Source organism: Dipodomys spectabilis, unplaced genomic scaffold, assembly GCF_019054845.1.
Source record: "Dipodomys spectabilis isolate Male_0828 unplaced genomic scaffold, ASM1905484v1 ptg000067l, whole genome shotgun sequence".
Lineage (NCBI taxonomy): Eukaryota > Metazoa > Chordata > Mammalia > Rodentia > Heteromyidae > Dipodomys > Dipodomys spectabilis.
In genome coordinates, this window is record NW_024870744.1 from 1,831,418 (window position 1) to 1,848,893 (window position 17,476).

The window sequence follows — 17,476 nt, forward strand, 5'->3', positions numbered from 1 at the left end:
CAGGAGTGAGCCACCAGCACCTGACTTCTCAGTGAGTTTTTAAAACGTATTTTGGAAGTTTCATGAAAATATAATTGATGATTTGAAAAAGTACATAAATTTAAAGTGTACAAAAATTGGGTCTGGGGCCGGGTGGCTCACACCTGTAATAAACCACTAGAAAACCGGAAGTAGCTCTGTGGCTTAAGCGGTAGACTGCTCACGTTGAGCTGAAGAGCTTAGGGATAGCGCCCCAGCCCAGAGTTCAACAACAACATGACCAACAACAACAAAAAGTTGGGGCTGAGGATGTGACCTGGAAAGTGTGAGGCTGATTGTAAACCTCAGCACTACTACTGCTACCACTAATAATTACAATAAAGTATAGAACTTGATAAATTGGGGCATATGTATACATCCATAGAAATATACCCACAGGCCAGGCACCAGTGGCTCACGCCTGTAATCCTAGCTACTCAGGAGGCTGAGATCTGTGGATTGTGGTTCAAAGCCAGCCCAGGCAGGAAACACCGTGAGACTCTTATCTCCAATAAACCACCAGAAAACTGGAAGTGGTACTGTGGCTCAAGTGGTAGAGCGCTAGCCTTGAGCTGAAGAGCTGAGGGACAGCGCCCAGGCCGAGTTCAAGCTCCACAACTGACAAAAAGAAAGAAAGAAAGAAAGAAAGAAAGAAAGAAAGAAAGAAAGAAAGAAAGAAAGAAAGAAAGAAAGAAAGAAAGAAACACCCCTGTAATCAAAATGATCAACACTGTCATCAACTTTCCTCTTGCTTTTCCTGTTTTTTTTTGGCAGTACTAGGACTTTAATTTAGGGCCTTGCACTTGCTCATCTTGTTTGCTAGTGTTCAATCACTTAAGCTACACCTCTAGGTCTAATTTTTGCTGGTTATTTTGGAAATGGAATCTTGAGGACATTTCTGTTGGGCTGCCCTCCAACTATGATCCTTCAGATTCCAGCCTCCTAAGTAACAGATTACAGGTCTGAAACACCAGCACCCAGTTCTTCCTGCCTCTTGCCACATCTTTTTCTTTCCAAGAATCAATAAGAACCCACTGATCTGGCTTTTTTCTAGAATTTATATAAGTGATCTCACGCCATATTACTCTGTGGATCACTGCTTCGAAATTCATCAATATCTATGTCTCATGGTTTGTCCGTTTACCTATGGACGGACATGTGGGTTGTATCTTATTTTGGGTCATTACCGTAAAGCAGCTCTGAACATTTGTTCAAAGCATGATGAATTTTTATCTGTATATAGCATGTGTAACCATCAGCTACATGAAGACACAGTTTCATGATTCCAGAAAGGTCAACAAGCCAATGTTGCTTGTCTGAGAACTTCACATGAGTGAAACTAAACAATAATGCAATAGATCTTCTGTCTGCCTTCTTTTTGCAATACTGTTTCTTTTTTGTTTTCTTTCTTTCTTTCTTTGTTTTTCTTTCTTTCTTTCTCTCTCTTTCATTCTTTTTTTTTGTGTGTGTGTGCCAGTATGGCCAGAATTCAGGGCCTAGGCATAGTCTATGACCTTTTTTGCTGAGGACTAGTATTCTACCACTTGAGCCATAGCTCTTTTCTGGCTTTTTGGTGACTAATTGGAGATAAGTCTCATGAACTTTCCTGCTTGGGCAGGCTTTGAACCATGATCTTCAGATCTCAGCCTCTTGAGTAGCTAGGATTATAAGCATAAGCCACCAGTGCCCAGCTTGCACAATACTATTTTTAAGATGAATTTAAGTTGTTGCCCTTTGATTTCTAAGTAGTACTCCACTGCCTGGACATACCACAAACTTTTTATCCATTCTCCTGTTGATGGACATTGGAGTTGCCTCAAGTTTTGGCCTATTATAAATAATAATACTAAGAACATTTGTGTATAAGTAGTTGTAAGGACACATTTACATTTGTTTTGGGTAAACAGAAGAGGAAGTGTTTTTATTACTAGAAATGTCAGACGTTTTTTCCAAATGCCTGTGTCATTTTATAACACTACAAACAATGTATGAGCATTCCAGTTACTCCACATTCTTCTCAACGTTTGAAATTGTCAGATCTTTTCAATCTAGCTTTTCTGGTGGCTAGTGATGGAATCTCTGGGTGGCTTTGTTTTTCATTTCCTTTGTGACTAATGATTCCTTATGTTCAGCATTCTTTCATATGTGTTTATTGTACTTTATCTTTCATTTAATTGTTGTCTTTATTGGAAATGTAAGCATGCTCGACAGGTATGGTAGTTCACACCTGTAGTCCCAGCTACCCAAGAGGGAGAAGTGGGAAGATTGCTTGAACCCAGGAGTTCAAGACCAGCTTGGGCAACGTAGTGAGAATATGTTTCAAAAAAAAAGTAATCTGGGAGCCAGTGGCTCATGCCTGTAACCCGAGCTACTCAAACTGAGATCTGAGGATCACAGTTTGAAGTCATCCCAAACAGAAAAGTGCCTGTGAGATTCTGATCTCCAATTAATCACTCAAAAACTGGAAGTAACACTCTGGATCAAGTGGTAGGGCACTAGCCTTGAGCACAAAGAGGCTCAGTGACAGCCCCCAGGCCCTGAGTTAAAGTCCTGAAACAAACTAACAAACAAAAAAGTAAAGCAAGCTTAATATAATATACCTAACAGAAGTATAAGACTAATACAAAGTTGTTGTTGTTTTTTTTTACCTTGTTACTCTAATGTGATTCCCTGTCATTAGCTACCAATAATTTATTAGTTTATTCTTTTTGTATATAATAAATAAATATAATTGTACATACATAGCATTTACTCTGTGTGTGTGTGTGTGTGTGTGTGTGTGTGTGTGTGTGTGTGTGTGTGTGTGTGTGTGCTGGGGCTTGACCTCAGGGCCCTGCACTCTGAGCCTTTATGCTCAAGGATGACACTCTATCACTGGAACCACTTCTGGATTTTTGCTAGCTAGTTGGAGATAACAGATTTATTTGCCCACTCAAAAGGCTGAGAGCTGAGGATCATGCTTCAAAGCCTCCTGGGTAAGAAAGTCCATGAGACATTTTTTTCTAAGTAATCAACAAAAAGCCAAAAGTGAAGCTCTGACTTAAGTGGTAGAGCACTAGCCTTGAGCAAAAAAGTTCAGAGACAGTGCCTAGGCCCTGAGTTCAAGCCCCAGGACTTGCATACAGTAATAATAATAATAATAATATGATGCCACCTTAAGAAGCCTGACTCTTTCCTAAGCTTGGTTCTGTATTCTAGGATTTCCTTTCCTATAAGGTTCTTTGGTTAGTGGCACAGTCTTGTAGCTCAGAGACCTCCTGGATACCAAGTTCCACCAATGCCCACAGAACCCTGCTACCTACTCCCTGGGCTTGCTGGGCTCTGCTCTACGCCATTTCGATATACATTTGGTCAGCCACATCCTTGCATCAAGAAGGAGCCTGTTGCCCCCTGGTGGTGGCTGAGACACAGCCGGGGAGGGAGTTCTACTCTAGGGTGAAAGGGACAGACAGGACAGTAGTCCAGAGCTCTGTGCCACCATTTCAGACCCCAACACCAGCAGCCACCCAGCTGTTTAAAGTGGGCCCACGCTCAGGTCTTCCTTCTTCCTCACAAGGCACACCTGTGTTCCCCATCACTGCTATCTCATCCTGGGATTCCCCCATGCTAGTTCTTCCTATCATTGACACTGCCTCCTGGCTGGCTTGTCTGCAGTTTGTATGGCTCATTGCTCTAGTCTTTATACTAAAAAATGAAGATAATTGTGTGTGTGTGTGTGTGTGTGTGTGTGTGTGTGTGTGTGTGTGTGTGTGTGTACACTTGTTCTGAACTCAGTGTTTCACAATATTATTTTTTGTTTTTATTTTTCTCCGGTCCTGGGGTTTGAGCTCCTGTTGCTCAAGGCTAGCACTTTACCACTTGAACCTCAGTGCCACTTCTAGCTTTTTCTGTGATTAATTAGAGACAAAAGTCTCAGGGACTTTCCTGCCAATGCTGGCTTTGAACCATGATCCTCAGATCTCAGCCACCTGTGGGTGAGTCTCATACTCTTGTTTAGCATTTCTGCTCAAGGCTAGTGCTCTACTATTTGAACCATACTTTCACTTCTGCCTATTGGTTAATGAGAGATAAGAGCCTCATGGATTTGTCTGCCCAAGCTGGTTTCAAACCTCAATCTTCAGTTCTTAGCTTCCTGAGTAGCTAGAATATAGGCATGAGCCACCAGTGCCCACATAATCTTACATGCCTCAGAGACTTACTAACCATTTAGGTAAGTCTATCTGAGGGTGTTGTTGTTTTCTTGGTCAAGGCTAGTGCTCTACCACTTGAACCTCAGCTCCACTTCCAGCTTTTCTTTTTTGCTGGTTAACTGGAGATAAGCATTTCATGCTTTTCTGCCTGGGCTGTCTTTGAACTCAGCTTCCTGAGTAGCTAGGATGACAGGCATGAGCTACCTGTGCCCCACCTATTTTTTTCTTTTTCAGTACTAGGGATTGAACTTGGGGGTCCTCTACCCATTTAAACTACACCCCTCAATTTTTTCACTTGCAGTTTGGTTTTAGCTAAGAGTCTCATATTTTTGCCCAGACTGACCTCAAATTTCAATCTTCATATCTCCACCTCCCAGGCAGACTGGGTTTTTCCATAGTAGTTTTTGCTATCTGAAATGATTTTGTTTAGTTACTTGGGAAGACATGTTATTTTATTTTTGGGAAGACATTTTAAACTACTTTCTTTATTGCTTTCTTTCTTTAGCACCTAGAACAGGTCTTGGCATACCATAAGTATACAAAAACATTTAGTGAATGAATAAATATGGCCTAAAGCTTATCAGAGTGAGCTTTGAGTCAGGCAGACCTGGGTAGGGATCTCAGCGCTGCCATTTACCAGCTGTGGGGCTGTGAGTAATTGCTGGACCATTTGTACATGGAGATAAATGTGGTTAGTCTCTCACAGGGGGCTGTGGACTGCATAAGATAATGTTTATACAATGCCCACTGCTGGTTCAAATGTGGAGGAGGCAGCACTACACATGGAAACTAAGTGGGATAAAGCCCATCAGGTCTTTTCCTCCATGATCCGAGATGCAGTCCTTTCCTTGGTGATTGAAACTCTCCACAAAGTAGGGCATGCCTGCAATCCCACTTCTTGAGGAGGCTGAGATAGGGAGATGGAGAAAGTTCCATACCAGCCTGTGCTACATAGCAGGACTGTGTGATTGGCATGTGGTGTGTGTGTGTGTGTGTGTGTGTGTGTGTGTGTGTGTGTGTGTATTGGTACTAGGGCTTGAAACAAGAATGAGCACTCTTCGTTAGCTTTTATACTCCAGGCTGGCACTCCACCATTTGAGCCATAGCTCCACATTTGGCTTTCTGTTGTTGTTGTTGTTGTTGTCAGTATGGGGCTTGAACTGGGGGCCTGGGCACTGTCCCTGAGCTCTTTTGCTCAGGGCTAGTGCTCTACCACTTTGAGCCACAGCGGTTTTCTGGTGGTTAACTGGAGATGAGTCTTACAGACTTTCCTGCCCAGGCAGGTTTTGAACTGCAATCCTCAGATCTCAGCCTCCTAGTAGCTAGGATTACAGGCAAGAGCTATCAGTGCCTGGAAACTTCTGGGGTTTTGCTGGTTAATTGGAGAGGAGGCTCATGGCCTTTCCTCCCTGTGCTGGCTTTGAACTGTGATCCTTAGATCTTAGCCTCCTGGTTAGCTAGGGTTATGGCATAAGTCACTGGCACCCAGCTCTGGCACAAGGGTTTTTTGAGACATTGCTATTTAGCCCAGCTCAATAGCTAGCCTCAGACTTACAATGTTCTTGCTTTAGCTTCCCATATACTAAGATTACTTAGTGTAATATTTTCTAAAAATTGAAGTTAAGCCAGGCACTGGTGGCTATCTGAATCTTGTTTTTTAAATTAAATTTTATTATTTGAGTTCAAGCCCTGGTATTGGTATGTGTGAGTGCAGGGGGCGGGGGGGGGGGGGGAGGGGGGAGGAAAAAAACCACTCCATAATGACCAAATATCACAAATATAACCCAAGAGCTCAGGGTATAGCTCAGTGACAGAGCTTGAGCTTAGCTCTGAGTTCAATACCTCAAAGTATGGGAGATTTAACCCAGACCAGGGTGACCACCCCCCTCCCCTGAATCATACTGAAACTCATCATGGTAGCTCTGGTGCCCTTGGACTGCTGCTGTTCCTCCTGCCACCGGAAGGTGGTGTGGTCAGCCTGCTTCTGGAAATGTCTCCACCGAATCCCTGGGAGAAGCTGTAGGAGTAAACAAGATCTGTTTATAATCTCAGAAAGACCCCCCTCCTTTGGCCAGGACCTCAGCTTTCTTTCTAGCTGGGATATTCCAACCCTGAGTTCTCAGTTGTCCCCAATATCCTCACCTTCCTTCCTCCCTCCCTCCCCCCCACCCCTCTCAGAACTTGGATGCAATACCTGAGCTTTTCACTCAAGCCTAGGGCTCTACCACTTGAGCTACAGCTCCACTTCCAGGTTTGTTTGTTTTTTTTTTTTTTGGGTCCGGTCATGGGGCCTGAACTCTGGGCCTGGGCGCTGTCCCTCAGCTCTTCAGCTCAAGGCTAGCACTCTACCACTTGAGCCACAGCGCCACTTTCGGCTTTTTCTCTTATGTGGGGCTGAGGAATCGAACCCAGGGCCTCATGCATGCAAGGCAAGTGCTCTACCACTGAGCCACCTTCCCAGCCCCTCCACTTCCAGGTTTTTAATAGTTAACTAGAGGTAAGAGTCTCATGGACTTTCCTGCCCAGGCTGGCTTCGAACCAAGATTCTCAGATCTTAGTCTCCTGAGACTGAGGCACCCAGTAGTGCCTGGCTATGGATTTACATTTTTTATTACTTGTATAATGACAAATGAAGAAAAATACACAGAAGGGACCCAACCTTCCTGAGTAATATTTTGGTGGGAGTGGGGAATCTCACACACACACACACACACACACACACACACACACACATACACACACACACACACACACACTACACACACACCACAGCATTCCCAAGTAGTCTAACTGCATTATTCTAGACTTTCCCTGCTGCAGTGAGAGGAGGAAACACAGAAATTAGGAATGGATCTAGGCGCTGGTGGCTTACACCTATAATCCCAACTACTTAGGAGACTGAGATCTGAGGATAGAGGTTTGAAGCCAGTCTGGGCAGGAAAGTCCATAAGACTCTTATCTCCAATCACCTACTTAGAAAAAGCAGGAAATAGGCTGGGAAGGTGGCTCGTAGTAGAGTGCTTGCCTTGCATACATGAGGCCCTGGGTTCAATTCCTAAGTACCATATAAGCAGAAAAAGCCAGAAGTGGTGCTGTGGCTCAAGCGATAGAGCACTAGCCTTGAGCTGAAGAGCTGAGGGACAGTGCCCAGACCCAGAGTTCAGGCCCCACAACTGACAAAAAACAAACAAATAAGCCGGGCGCTGGTGGCTCACGCCTGTAATCCTAGCTACTCAGGAGGCTGAGATCTGAGGATCGCGGTTCAAAGCCAGCCCGGGCAGGAGAGACCGTGAGACTCCTATCTCCAATTATCTCCAATAAACCACCAGAAAACCGGAAGTGGCGCTGTAGCTCAAGTGGTAGAGCGCTCGCCTTGAGCTGAAGAGCTGAGGGACAGCGCCCAGGCCCAGAGTTCAAGCCCCACGACCGAAAAAAAAAAAAAAAAAAAAAAAAAACAAGTAAGAAAAAGCAGGAAATGGTGCTATGGCTCAAGTGGTAAAGCACTAGCCTTGAGCAAAAGAAGCTCAGGGATAGTGACCAGGCCCAGAGTTCAAGCCCCAGGACTGGCAAAAAAATAAAATAAATTAAAAAAATTAGGACTGGAGATAGATGTAGTAATCTAGGAAAACTCAGTCAAAACTGGCCCACCAGGTGGAGAGGGAAGATATGGTAGGTAAAAAACAAAGGAGGGGGTAACAATGCTCAGTAGGAAATGTCCTTATGTAACTGTAACTTAGGACTGGAGATAGATGTAGTAATCTAGGAAAACTCAGTCAAAACTGGCCCACCAGGTGGAGAGGGAAGATATGGTAGGTAAAAAACAAAGGAGCGGGTAAAAATGCTCAGTAGGAAATGTCCTTATGTAAATGTAACCTTATGTAAAGCAGTATCTTTACAATAAAAACTGGCCCACCAATAGGGGTGACAGGATTTCATCTTCAGAGTTGTGTTTTCAAAAGAATGCAGGCTAGACTTGGTGGTACTTGCCTGTACTCCCAGAAGTGAGGAAGCTGAGCCAGGATGACTGAGTTCAGCCTGGGCTACAGGACCAGAACTTGTCTTGAAAAATAAATTAAAAAATAAATAAATAGGCCTGAAGGTGTGGCTCAAGTGGTAGAGTGCCTGCTTAGCAAGCCCTGAGTTCAAATCCAACATAATTCATCTATCAGCATAATGCAAATGGAGGAAGGAAACACAGAGGGAAAGAGGCTGTAACCCAGAATGCCTCATGCAATGCCCTTCTCCCACTTCTCCATGGCCACAACAGGAAGATGGGAGGCGGATGGGCACAAGCTGTGTTTGTAGCCTTCCAGTGAATCAGGGCACAGAACAGCTTACAAATGTGCCAAAACACCTCCGGGGTGGCTGTGCTATTGTCACTGGAGGCATTTTTAGGCCCTAGGGTGGGATGTGACAAACAGATGTCTTCAGACTGTTGGGGATCCAGTCAATGCAGTAAATGCTATTTTTGTTAAACATCTGCTCCAACAGTTCCCCCATGTGTGCAGGGCATGGCTATAATATGTTCCTGGGGGACTTCTGTCACAGCTGGAAAGGGAAAGAAGGCCTTGGGAAGAGGGAGACAGAGGTCTCTGCACAGGGGAATAAGTGATGGTCACATCAGAAATCTACAGCCTGAGGGATGCCAGAAATCAAGCACAAGCTCCTTTGTCTGCCTACTTCTTGATTGGGGAAGAGCTGGGCATCCTGGCTAGTATGCAGGACAAGGATCCAGCTCACATGCGGGTCAATGGGGACACTGATGTTTAGAAGATATAAAGACCTGGCCAAGGACAGCAACAAGGCAGAGCCAGAGCCAGAATGCTGGGTCCCAGAGCTCTGTCTGTGAATCTGTAAATGAGAAGGGATGGCAGAGAAAGCTCTGTGGGGTGAGGGGTAAGGGAGCTGCTATCTGGGAGGGGGTGAGTAGAAAGGCAGAAGTGGGAAGACAGTAGACAAAGGAGGTGGGTAGGAGGGAGGGAAGGGGGCATGGAGAACAGGCAGGAAGCTTTGGGGAGTGGGTAGAAAGACAGCCTATGTGTAATGGGGGTGGGGGAAGGGTACTCCTGCTTACCTCAGGCTCTAGTGAGCTTTTTAGGGCTCTGGTGCTGGGGCGGGGAGTGGGTGGGGGACGTGTAATAAGGATGCTTGGGACACCCTGGAGAGAGCATAAGCAGTGCAAAGTATGAACCACCCTGACACCCACTGAGCAAGGAAGATCCAAGTTTTGTGTGTGTGTGTGTGTGTGTGTGCACATGCACCCACCAGTAATGGGGCTTGAACTCTGGGGTTTGAACTCAGGGCTTTGCCTTCTCCTTTAGCTTTTTCCACTCAAGGCTAGGGCTATACCACTGAGGCACACCTTTACTTCTAGCTTTTTGCTGATTAATTGGAAATAATAGAAGATAAGAGTCTCTTGGGGGTTGGGAAGGTGGCTCAGTGGTAGAGTGCTTGCCTTGCATGCATGAGGCCCTGGGTTCGATTCCTCAGCACCACATAAACAGGAAAAGCTGGAAGTGGCACTGTGACTCAAATGGTAAAGTGCTAGCCTTGAGCTGAAGAGCTGAGGGACAGCGCCCAGGCCTAGAGTTCAGGCCCCATGACTGACAAAAAAAAAAAAAAAAAGTCTCTTGGGCTTTTTTGCCCAGGCTGGCTTCTAACCTCATTTGTCAGACCACAGCCTCCTGAGTAGCTAGAATTATAGGGGTGAGGCACCAGTGCCTGGCTTGACTTTAAACTTTATTTTATGTATGTTAATGCCATGGCTTGAACTCAGGTCCTCAAATTCTCATTTGGCTTGCTTGCTCAAAACTGGCATTCTACTCCTTGAGTCATTCCTCCGGTTCAGCATTTTGCTGGTTAATTGAGATGAGTGTTGCAAGCTTTTCTATCAGGCTTGGCTTCAAATGTGACCCAATCCTCTGATCTCAGCCTCCTGAGTAGCTAAGATTAGAGTTGTGAGCCACTGGGACTTGATATATATCTCAAGGGACTTGCCTTTATGCCCTAGACCAATCTGAACCATGCTCTCCTATTTAGGCATCTTTTAAAGTTGGGTGATAGGCATGTACCACAGTGTCCAGCTTTTTTTTTTTTTTTTTTTAATGTAGGTCCTGGTACTTGAACTTAGCACCTGAGCTCTGTCCCTGAGCTGCTTTGCTCAAGGCTAGCACTCTCTATCACTTGAACCACAGCTCTATTTCTGGTCTTTCTTGTGGTTAATTGGAGGTAAATGTCATGAAGTTTCCTTCCTAGGCTGACTTCAAACTATAATTCTCAGATCTTAACCTTCTGAGTAGCTAGGATTACAGGCATGAACCACCAATCCCAACCAGCTTTTTTTTATTGGTTGGGATGGGATTCCATAACTTTATGCTTTGGCTGGCCTGGAATCTTGATCCTCCTGATCAAGGCTGGATTACAAGAATGAGACATGGCGCCTAGACAACATCTTCTTAAAAATAAAAATAAACGAATCCATTACAGCATTTAACATGGGGAAATGTCTCATAATTTCTATAATCTAGACTCTTGATCATTCATAGAAATTACTGCCTGGCTTTGAGTAAGGACTTGCTGCCCTGGGCAAGGCATGTACTCTGCAGTGGGTCACATCTGTGGTATCACTTGCATTTGCCTGGCCTCTGCAGTTGTTTCAACTCAAGAACCTGGCCTATGGGCTGGGAAGGTGGCTCAGTGGTAGAGTGCTTGCCTTACATGCATGAGGCCCTGATTTGATTCCTCAGCACCATATAAACAGAAAAAGCTGAAAGTGGTGCTGTGGCTCAAGTGGTAGAGCACTAGCCTTGAGCTGAAGAGCTGAGGGACAGCGCCCAGACCCAGAGTTCAGGCCCCACGACTGACCAAAAAACACAACAAAACAAAAACAAAAAAAACCACTTGACCTATGCTTTTATTTTATTTATTTATTTTTTTGGAGGGGTGCCCATCCTGGGGCTTGAACTCAGATCCTGGGTGCTGTCCCTGAGTTTTTTTAGCTCACGGCTAATGCTCTAACATCTGAGCCCCAGCTCTACCTCTAGTCTTTTATTTTGGTGGTAAAATAGAGATAAGAGCCTCATGAACTTTGCTTCCCTGACTGGCTTCTAACCACAATGCTCAGAGCTCAGCCTCCTGGGTAGTTCAGATTACAGGCATGAGCCACTGATGCCTCACATTATATCATCTTTTAAAAAGCAATGGTATTAATAGATAACATTCACTAGATCCATACCAAGCAGCCAGTATTGGATAAAGGCCCCTTACAAATATTACCTTGCTGAATCCTTTTTTAAACTGCTCCTAAAACAGCACAGGGGGAACTGGTGTCCCTACATCCAGGGGAAGGGAGTGGGAGTGCACCTGATCATGGAGCCTCAAAGTAGAAGGATCTCCAGGAGTGCTTGCCAAGCCCAAGCCTAGGAATCCCCATGATGGATGCTCTCAATAGGTCCAGTTTAAGCAACCAACTGCTCCTGGTTTTTTCTTTCTCCAATCCACTCCATTGCTATTTCTTGCTCCTTTGTTTTCTAACTCCCTATTCCTCTGAGCGCCTCTCTCTTAATTTGCCATCAGTATGAGTGTCTTCTCGGCATCCTTTGGTTCATCTGTGTCTGCTATCTCATGACCCGTGCGTAGATCACAGGACTCTTCTCATCCTTGCTGCCTGCCCTTCACCCAGCCGGCTCTGCAGAGGCTGCAGGCCGCGCATGCGCACCTGCAGGTGCACCTGCTGGGCGTTTGGCCCTGGAGGAGGACCAAGTCTTTGCATCCTGCAACTGCAGCTGTGCAGGGATCTGTAGGAGCTGGTGTTGGGTCAGTGCAGTGCACGGTGAACCTTTCTGGGCCCTAATACTCAGGTTCTATCTCCATGTGCTCCAAACAATGTGTTCCTATTGCCAAATCTATCCTTCATTCAGAGTCTTGGGGTTATGCCCTGGCCTCTGGAATGGTCTTCCAGGAAGTTAGTGGAAGTTGTGTCCTGGGTCTGCTCTTAGAGCAGTATGGCCTTATGCCAGTGGCTTGATTTCCCTGAGGTGGGAAAATAATAGTGCCACGCTGAGAATTGAGTGGAAATTTCTAAGAGCTCTAGGCAAACTAAGACAACATAAGGGATAGAGATCATAGGGTACCCTTTCATGATGGCCATTTTTCTGACTCTTCAGAGCCACCTTATCTGCATGGTTTAATGCCCTTTTACAGGTGGAGAAATCAAGACTCAGAGATGTCAAGAACAAGGTCTTGAATTACACATTTAGAGCGATTCCAGATTGACACCCCACAGTCAGGGAATCTTGGGTGAGTCCACAGTCTGTCACCCTGCTTGTTCTTTGAATAATCAGTTCTGATTTTTGGGACAGCCTTAGCACACATCTCTGGTCCACACCTACAGGAAGTAATTCTTTTTTTGTCCTTCCCTCAGCAGAAATTAAGAAGCTGCTACATCTTTCTTTATTTTACTTGTTGAGCTGTTTTTTTTTTGTTTGTTTGTTTTTAGTGCTAATACTGGGGTTGAACTCAGGGCCATGTATTCTGGCTTGGCTATTTTTCTCAAGGCTGGGCTTCTACCATTTGAGCTATAGGTCCATTTTCAGCTTTTTGGTAGCTAATTGGTAATAAGAGACTTACAAACTTTTCTGCCCAGGTTGGCTTTGTCAGTGAGCCTCAGATTTCAGCCTCTTGAGTAACAAGAATTACAAATGGGAGTCACTAGCACCAGAACATGGCTTTTTTTTTTCTTGTTGTGGGGCTTGAACTCTGGGCCTGAGTGTTGTACCTCAGCTCTTCAGCTCAAGGTGGGTGCTGTACCGCTTGAGCCACAGTGCCACTTCCAGTTTTCTGGTGTTTTATTGGAGATAAGAGTCTCACCAACTTTCCTGCCTGGGCTGGCTTTGAACCATGATCCTCAGATCTCAGCCTCCTGAGTAGCTAGGATTACAGGCATGAGCCACTGGTGTCTGGCTAGAACACAGCTTCCTGAGGGCAAAACTGAACTTTCATGGCACTCAGTAAATCCTCATTGACCCATTGACAGGATGAATGGCAAGAGGAGCCCTTACCATTCCTACTCCTTGGCCATTAAATGACTTTCCAGATCCTAGTTTATATTTTCACAGTAGATGCAGAAATTGTGGTATCTCTGCTGACACATACCAGCTGGCTAAGGAAGAAACCTGTAGCCTCCCAAGTGCATCCTGGGTCCCTTCATCAATACAAACCATCTTCTCCTCCAAATATGCCCAAAAGCTGTCATATGTTCTGTGGACCAAAATGTAAAGGAATGATACATTATTACCTTCTCTCTATGAAGTCATTCAAAGGTTCTTTTGAGGTAGATTTGGGTAAAAGTGAGAAGATGATAACTTTGGCTTAGAGCTTGTGACTTGAGCTAGGACATGTGGTTTCTTGTCTACAGCTGACCAACATTGCCTCCATGAATTCAGAAAAGTCCTCCTTAGGCTTCAGCTTTTCTCTTCTTGTTCAGTATATAATAATGGCTCAGAATTCAGATTCTAGAATTGGATCATTCCTTGATCACTTATTACCTATGCACTTGTGCTCTACCACTTTGAGCCACAGCTCACAACTCCACTTCTGATGTTCTGGTGGCTAATTGGCTATAAGAATCTCACAAGATGGGGCTGGGAAGGTGGCTCAGTGGTAGAGCGCTTGCCTTGCATGCCTGAGGCCCTGGGTTTGCTTCCTCAGCACCACATAAGCAAAAAGAAAAAAGCCGGAAGTGGCGTTGTGGCTCAAGTGGTAGAGTGCTAGCCTTGAGCTGAAGAGCTGAGGGACAGTGCCCAGGCCCAGAGTTCAGGCCCCACAACCGGACCCCCCCCCAAAAAAAAAAGAATCTCACAAGCTTTCCTGCCAGGGCTAGCTTTAAACCCTGATCCTCATGTCTCAGCCTCCTGAGTAGCTAGGATTACAGGCGTTAGCCAGTAGCACCTGGCCTGGTTCAAATCTTTAATGAGTGTTAACTGATTTTTACTACTACTAGCTTGCCTGTTCTTTTTATTAGCTCAACTTGTTTTTTTTTTGGAAGCAGAAGTAAGCTTGTTCTGTTCTTTGTTTGCTCATTTATTTTGCCAAGATTCAAGCATGAGGCTTTTCATGTACTGGGCAAGTGCCTCTTACCATCAGGATACATTCCCAACTCTTGTTCCTTATTTCAAAAACAGTATTCACCATTAACAATGAAAGCCCAGTGAAGCCAAGTACTAGTTGCTCATGCCTATAATCCTAGTTTCTCAGGAGGCTGAGATCAGAAGATTGAAATTCAAAGTCAGCAGGGAAGGAAAATACATGATACTCTTATCTTCAATTAACCACTAAAAATTTAGAAATGGAGATGTAGCTCAAGTGGTAGAGTGCCAACCTTGAACAAAGAAGCTAAGGTACAGTGTGTACTGCAGGCACTGAGCTCAAGCCCCATTACTTGCACAAAGAAATTAAAAAGTCCAGTGAGAACCCTCATAGGACCATTTTAGTGAACGTAGTATCTAGGAAGGAGATGCTAAGTTCAGAGTTGTTTCTAAGCCCGGCGCTGGTGGCTCACGCCTGTAATCCTAGCTACTCAGGAGGCTGAGATCTGAGGATCGCGGTTCAAAGCCAGCCCGGGCAGGAAAGACCGAGAGACTCCTATCTCCAATAAACCACCAGAAAACCAGAAGTGGCGCTGTGGCTCAAGTGGTAGAGCGCAACAGAGTTGTTTCTATACCATATTCCTATTAAGAACTTCTGAACTCTAGACAAGGATGGTATCCTATCTTGTGCATGGTTGTAGCTGCAAGTGCCCAGAACAGCAGATTACACATAGTCATGGGAGAACAATAAATATTTGTTAATGAATGATTGATGTACCGTCTGGCAGTAAGTTTTATACTTTTTCCAACATCTGAGCCTCAGATTTTTTTTTTTTTTTTTTGCCAGTCCTGGGGCTTGAACTCGGGGCCTGGGCACTGTCCTTGAGCTTCTTTCTGCTCAAGGCTGGCACTCAACCATTTGAGCCACAGTGCTACTTTGGGCTTTTTCTGTTTATGTGGTATTGAGGCTTCGTGCTTCATGCTTCAACACTCCATCGCTAAGTCACATTCCCAGCTTGAGCCTCAGATTTTTAAAAGACAATCTGGGAATGCAGATTAAAATCAATACTTGATTTATTGTGAGGTTTTAGTGAGATGATGCGTCTAAGGTGCTTGATACATACTAATAGCTCAGCAAATGGTGGATCTATGGATCTAGACATCCAGAAAGATAGAGATGGTACAGAGGTACCTCACATTGCGTTGTGTCGAAGAGTGGTTCTATTAATTCTTAAAGAAATCCTTCTATGGCAGGGAAATATGGACAGTTCCAAGAAGCAGGAAAGACAGCACTGTAGAGGGGTTTCCCGAAGATTCCTGCTGCCAGAGATCCTGGTGCAGAGGTGGTAAATAGGACTTTAGGACCCTGTGCTCTGGATGCGCGCGCGCGCGCGGCTACCCGGGAGAACTCACTCGCGTGCACGCGCTCGGCGCGTGAGGTGAGGGGGAGGGCGCGACTCCCGCACCAGCCCAGGGGCCGCCTCACGCCCAGCCGCATCCCAGAGGGCGGAGCTGAGCATCCGGGCCGCGATTTGATTGGTGGAGAGGCGCGGGTGACGCTGACGGCTGGGCTAATCCCCGCCCCCTACGGCCCGCCCCTCGTGCGCCGCTGGCTCCACAGCCTCTCTCTGGCCGGCGCCGCGCCCCCGAGCCGAGTCCGCGCGTCAGTCGATCCGGAGCGCGGCTGCGGGGCGGCGGGCTGCAGCCAGCAGAGCGCGCGGGTCTGGGGAGGAGGTGGTGGTAGTGTCCGCGAGCATCGCCAGAGGAAAGTCGGAGCCCAGAGACTCACCCAGCGCCATGGCCCCCATTGGCCTCAAAGCCGTGGTCGGAGAGAGTAAGTAGAGGCAGGTCCTGCCCGCAGGCGGGGTCTGCGGCTGCCCCCGGGAAAGCCGGGTACCTGGGCGTCAGTGCCCGGGCCTCCGTCAGGCCCGGGGTTCCGAGCTCGCAGGGCTCCGTTATCCGGTGCCGCCGCCCTCCCTGAGGGAAGTCCCACTGGGCCTCCCGGGTCCGGCCGCCCAGCCCGCCGCCTCCCCTCCCCCCGCCTCCCCTCCCCCCATTCCGCAGGCCTGCTCCATCCCTGCCCTCCACCTCCGTCACTCCCTCCATCCCTCCATCTCTCCCTCCTCCCCGCCCTCCCCTGCTCCCCGTGTCTTCATCGACACCCCTCGTTCCTTCTTCCCTCCCCCCGCGCTCACCTTCGCCGCTGCATCTCTCCGAGTCCCCGGTCACCTCATCCCGTCTCCGCAGACCCCAGTCTCTCCTCTGCCACCCTGCCCTGCTACCCCCGCCCCCAGCCTACCAGTTCCCTTTTCTGCGGCATCACCCCAGCGCTTCCCCTTCCCGCTTCCCCTCTCTCCTCCCTTGCCTTCTTTATTCCCCGAGCCCCCCTCGATCCCTCTCCTTTTTCGGTCGCCAACAGTTCCCCATTTCCCACCCTCCCTTGTGAATCGTGATGAGCGAAATCCCGGCCTGCATCCTCCCTCCTCTCTCCTCCCTTTTCCTTCTTTCTCCTCCCCTCCCCTCTCCCCCCCCCCGTTCCCCCCACCCCCTCCGCGCTACTCCCTGGAGCCAAGCCGCGGTCCCCATCCGCGGGTACCCACCTGGGAGCGGCTGGGCGCGCGCAGTGCAGCCCGGGGCCACTCCTGCCCGATCTGGGGTGGAGACGCCTGTTTGCCTGTTTTCCTAAAGCTCTGGGTGGAAGCCAGGCGGCTCTCTCCTCCTCTCCTTCCTGGGGCTTGGCTTTGAGGGCGGGGTCTTATCAGGGTCGCGAACCCTCTTCTGTCACTGGGGAGATGCGGAAAGCTGGCCCTGCCCATCACCGCAGTCTGCAGGGCTCAGCCCCTGGCTTGGCTAAAACCAGACAGGCAGCACAGACGGCTGCAGCAAAGAGGAAATGGTTGTTTACGGGCTTGGATTTAAAAAATTAAAAAAGGTGGTAGTGGTGAGTGTCTGCTCTCCGTGAGGGCTGCTGGTGGGTAATATATGGAAACCAGCCTTCTCAGAAGAAAATAAGATGGGTGATCTGTGTAACAAACAAAAATAGCACAGCTTCAGTATTTTATAACAAAAACAATGCACGGGGATTGCTGTGGCTTTTGCTACCTCTTCGGAGATTAAGAGAAAATAAAAACTGGCCTTTTCTCTCCAGGAGAGGGTAAAAAAAAGGGAAAAAAAAGAATGAAA

General features: G+C 46.9%; 1 protein-coding gene across 2 annotated transcripts in view; it reads left to right on the plus strand.

Moving 5' to 3' along the window:
- The first annotated feature begins 15,932 nt into the window (after window positions 1-15,932).
- The window catches only part of Stxbp1 (syntaxin binding protein 1), a 74,392-nt gene continuing 72,848 nt past the window's right edge, over window positions 15,933-17,476 (plus strand). The window contains exon 1 of one of the 2 annotated variants that reach the window (XM_042681197.1): window positions 15,933-16,127. In XM_042681197.1, coding sequence (XP_042537131.1) covers window positions 16,091-16,127 — 37 coding nt within the window. In that variant the 5' untranslated portion in view covers window positions 15,933-16,090. The remainder of the gene's footprint in view (window positions 16,128-17,476) is intronic. The other variant, XM_042681198.1, reaches the window with a different exon arrangement.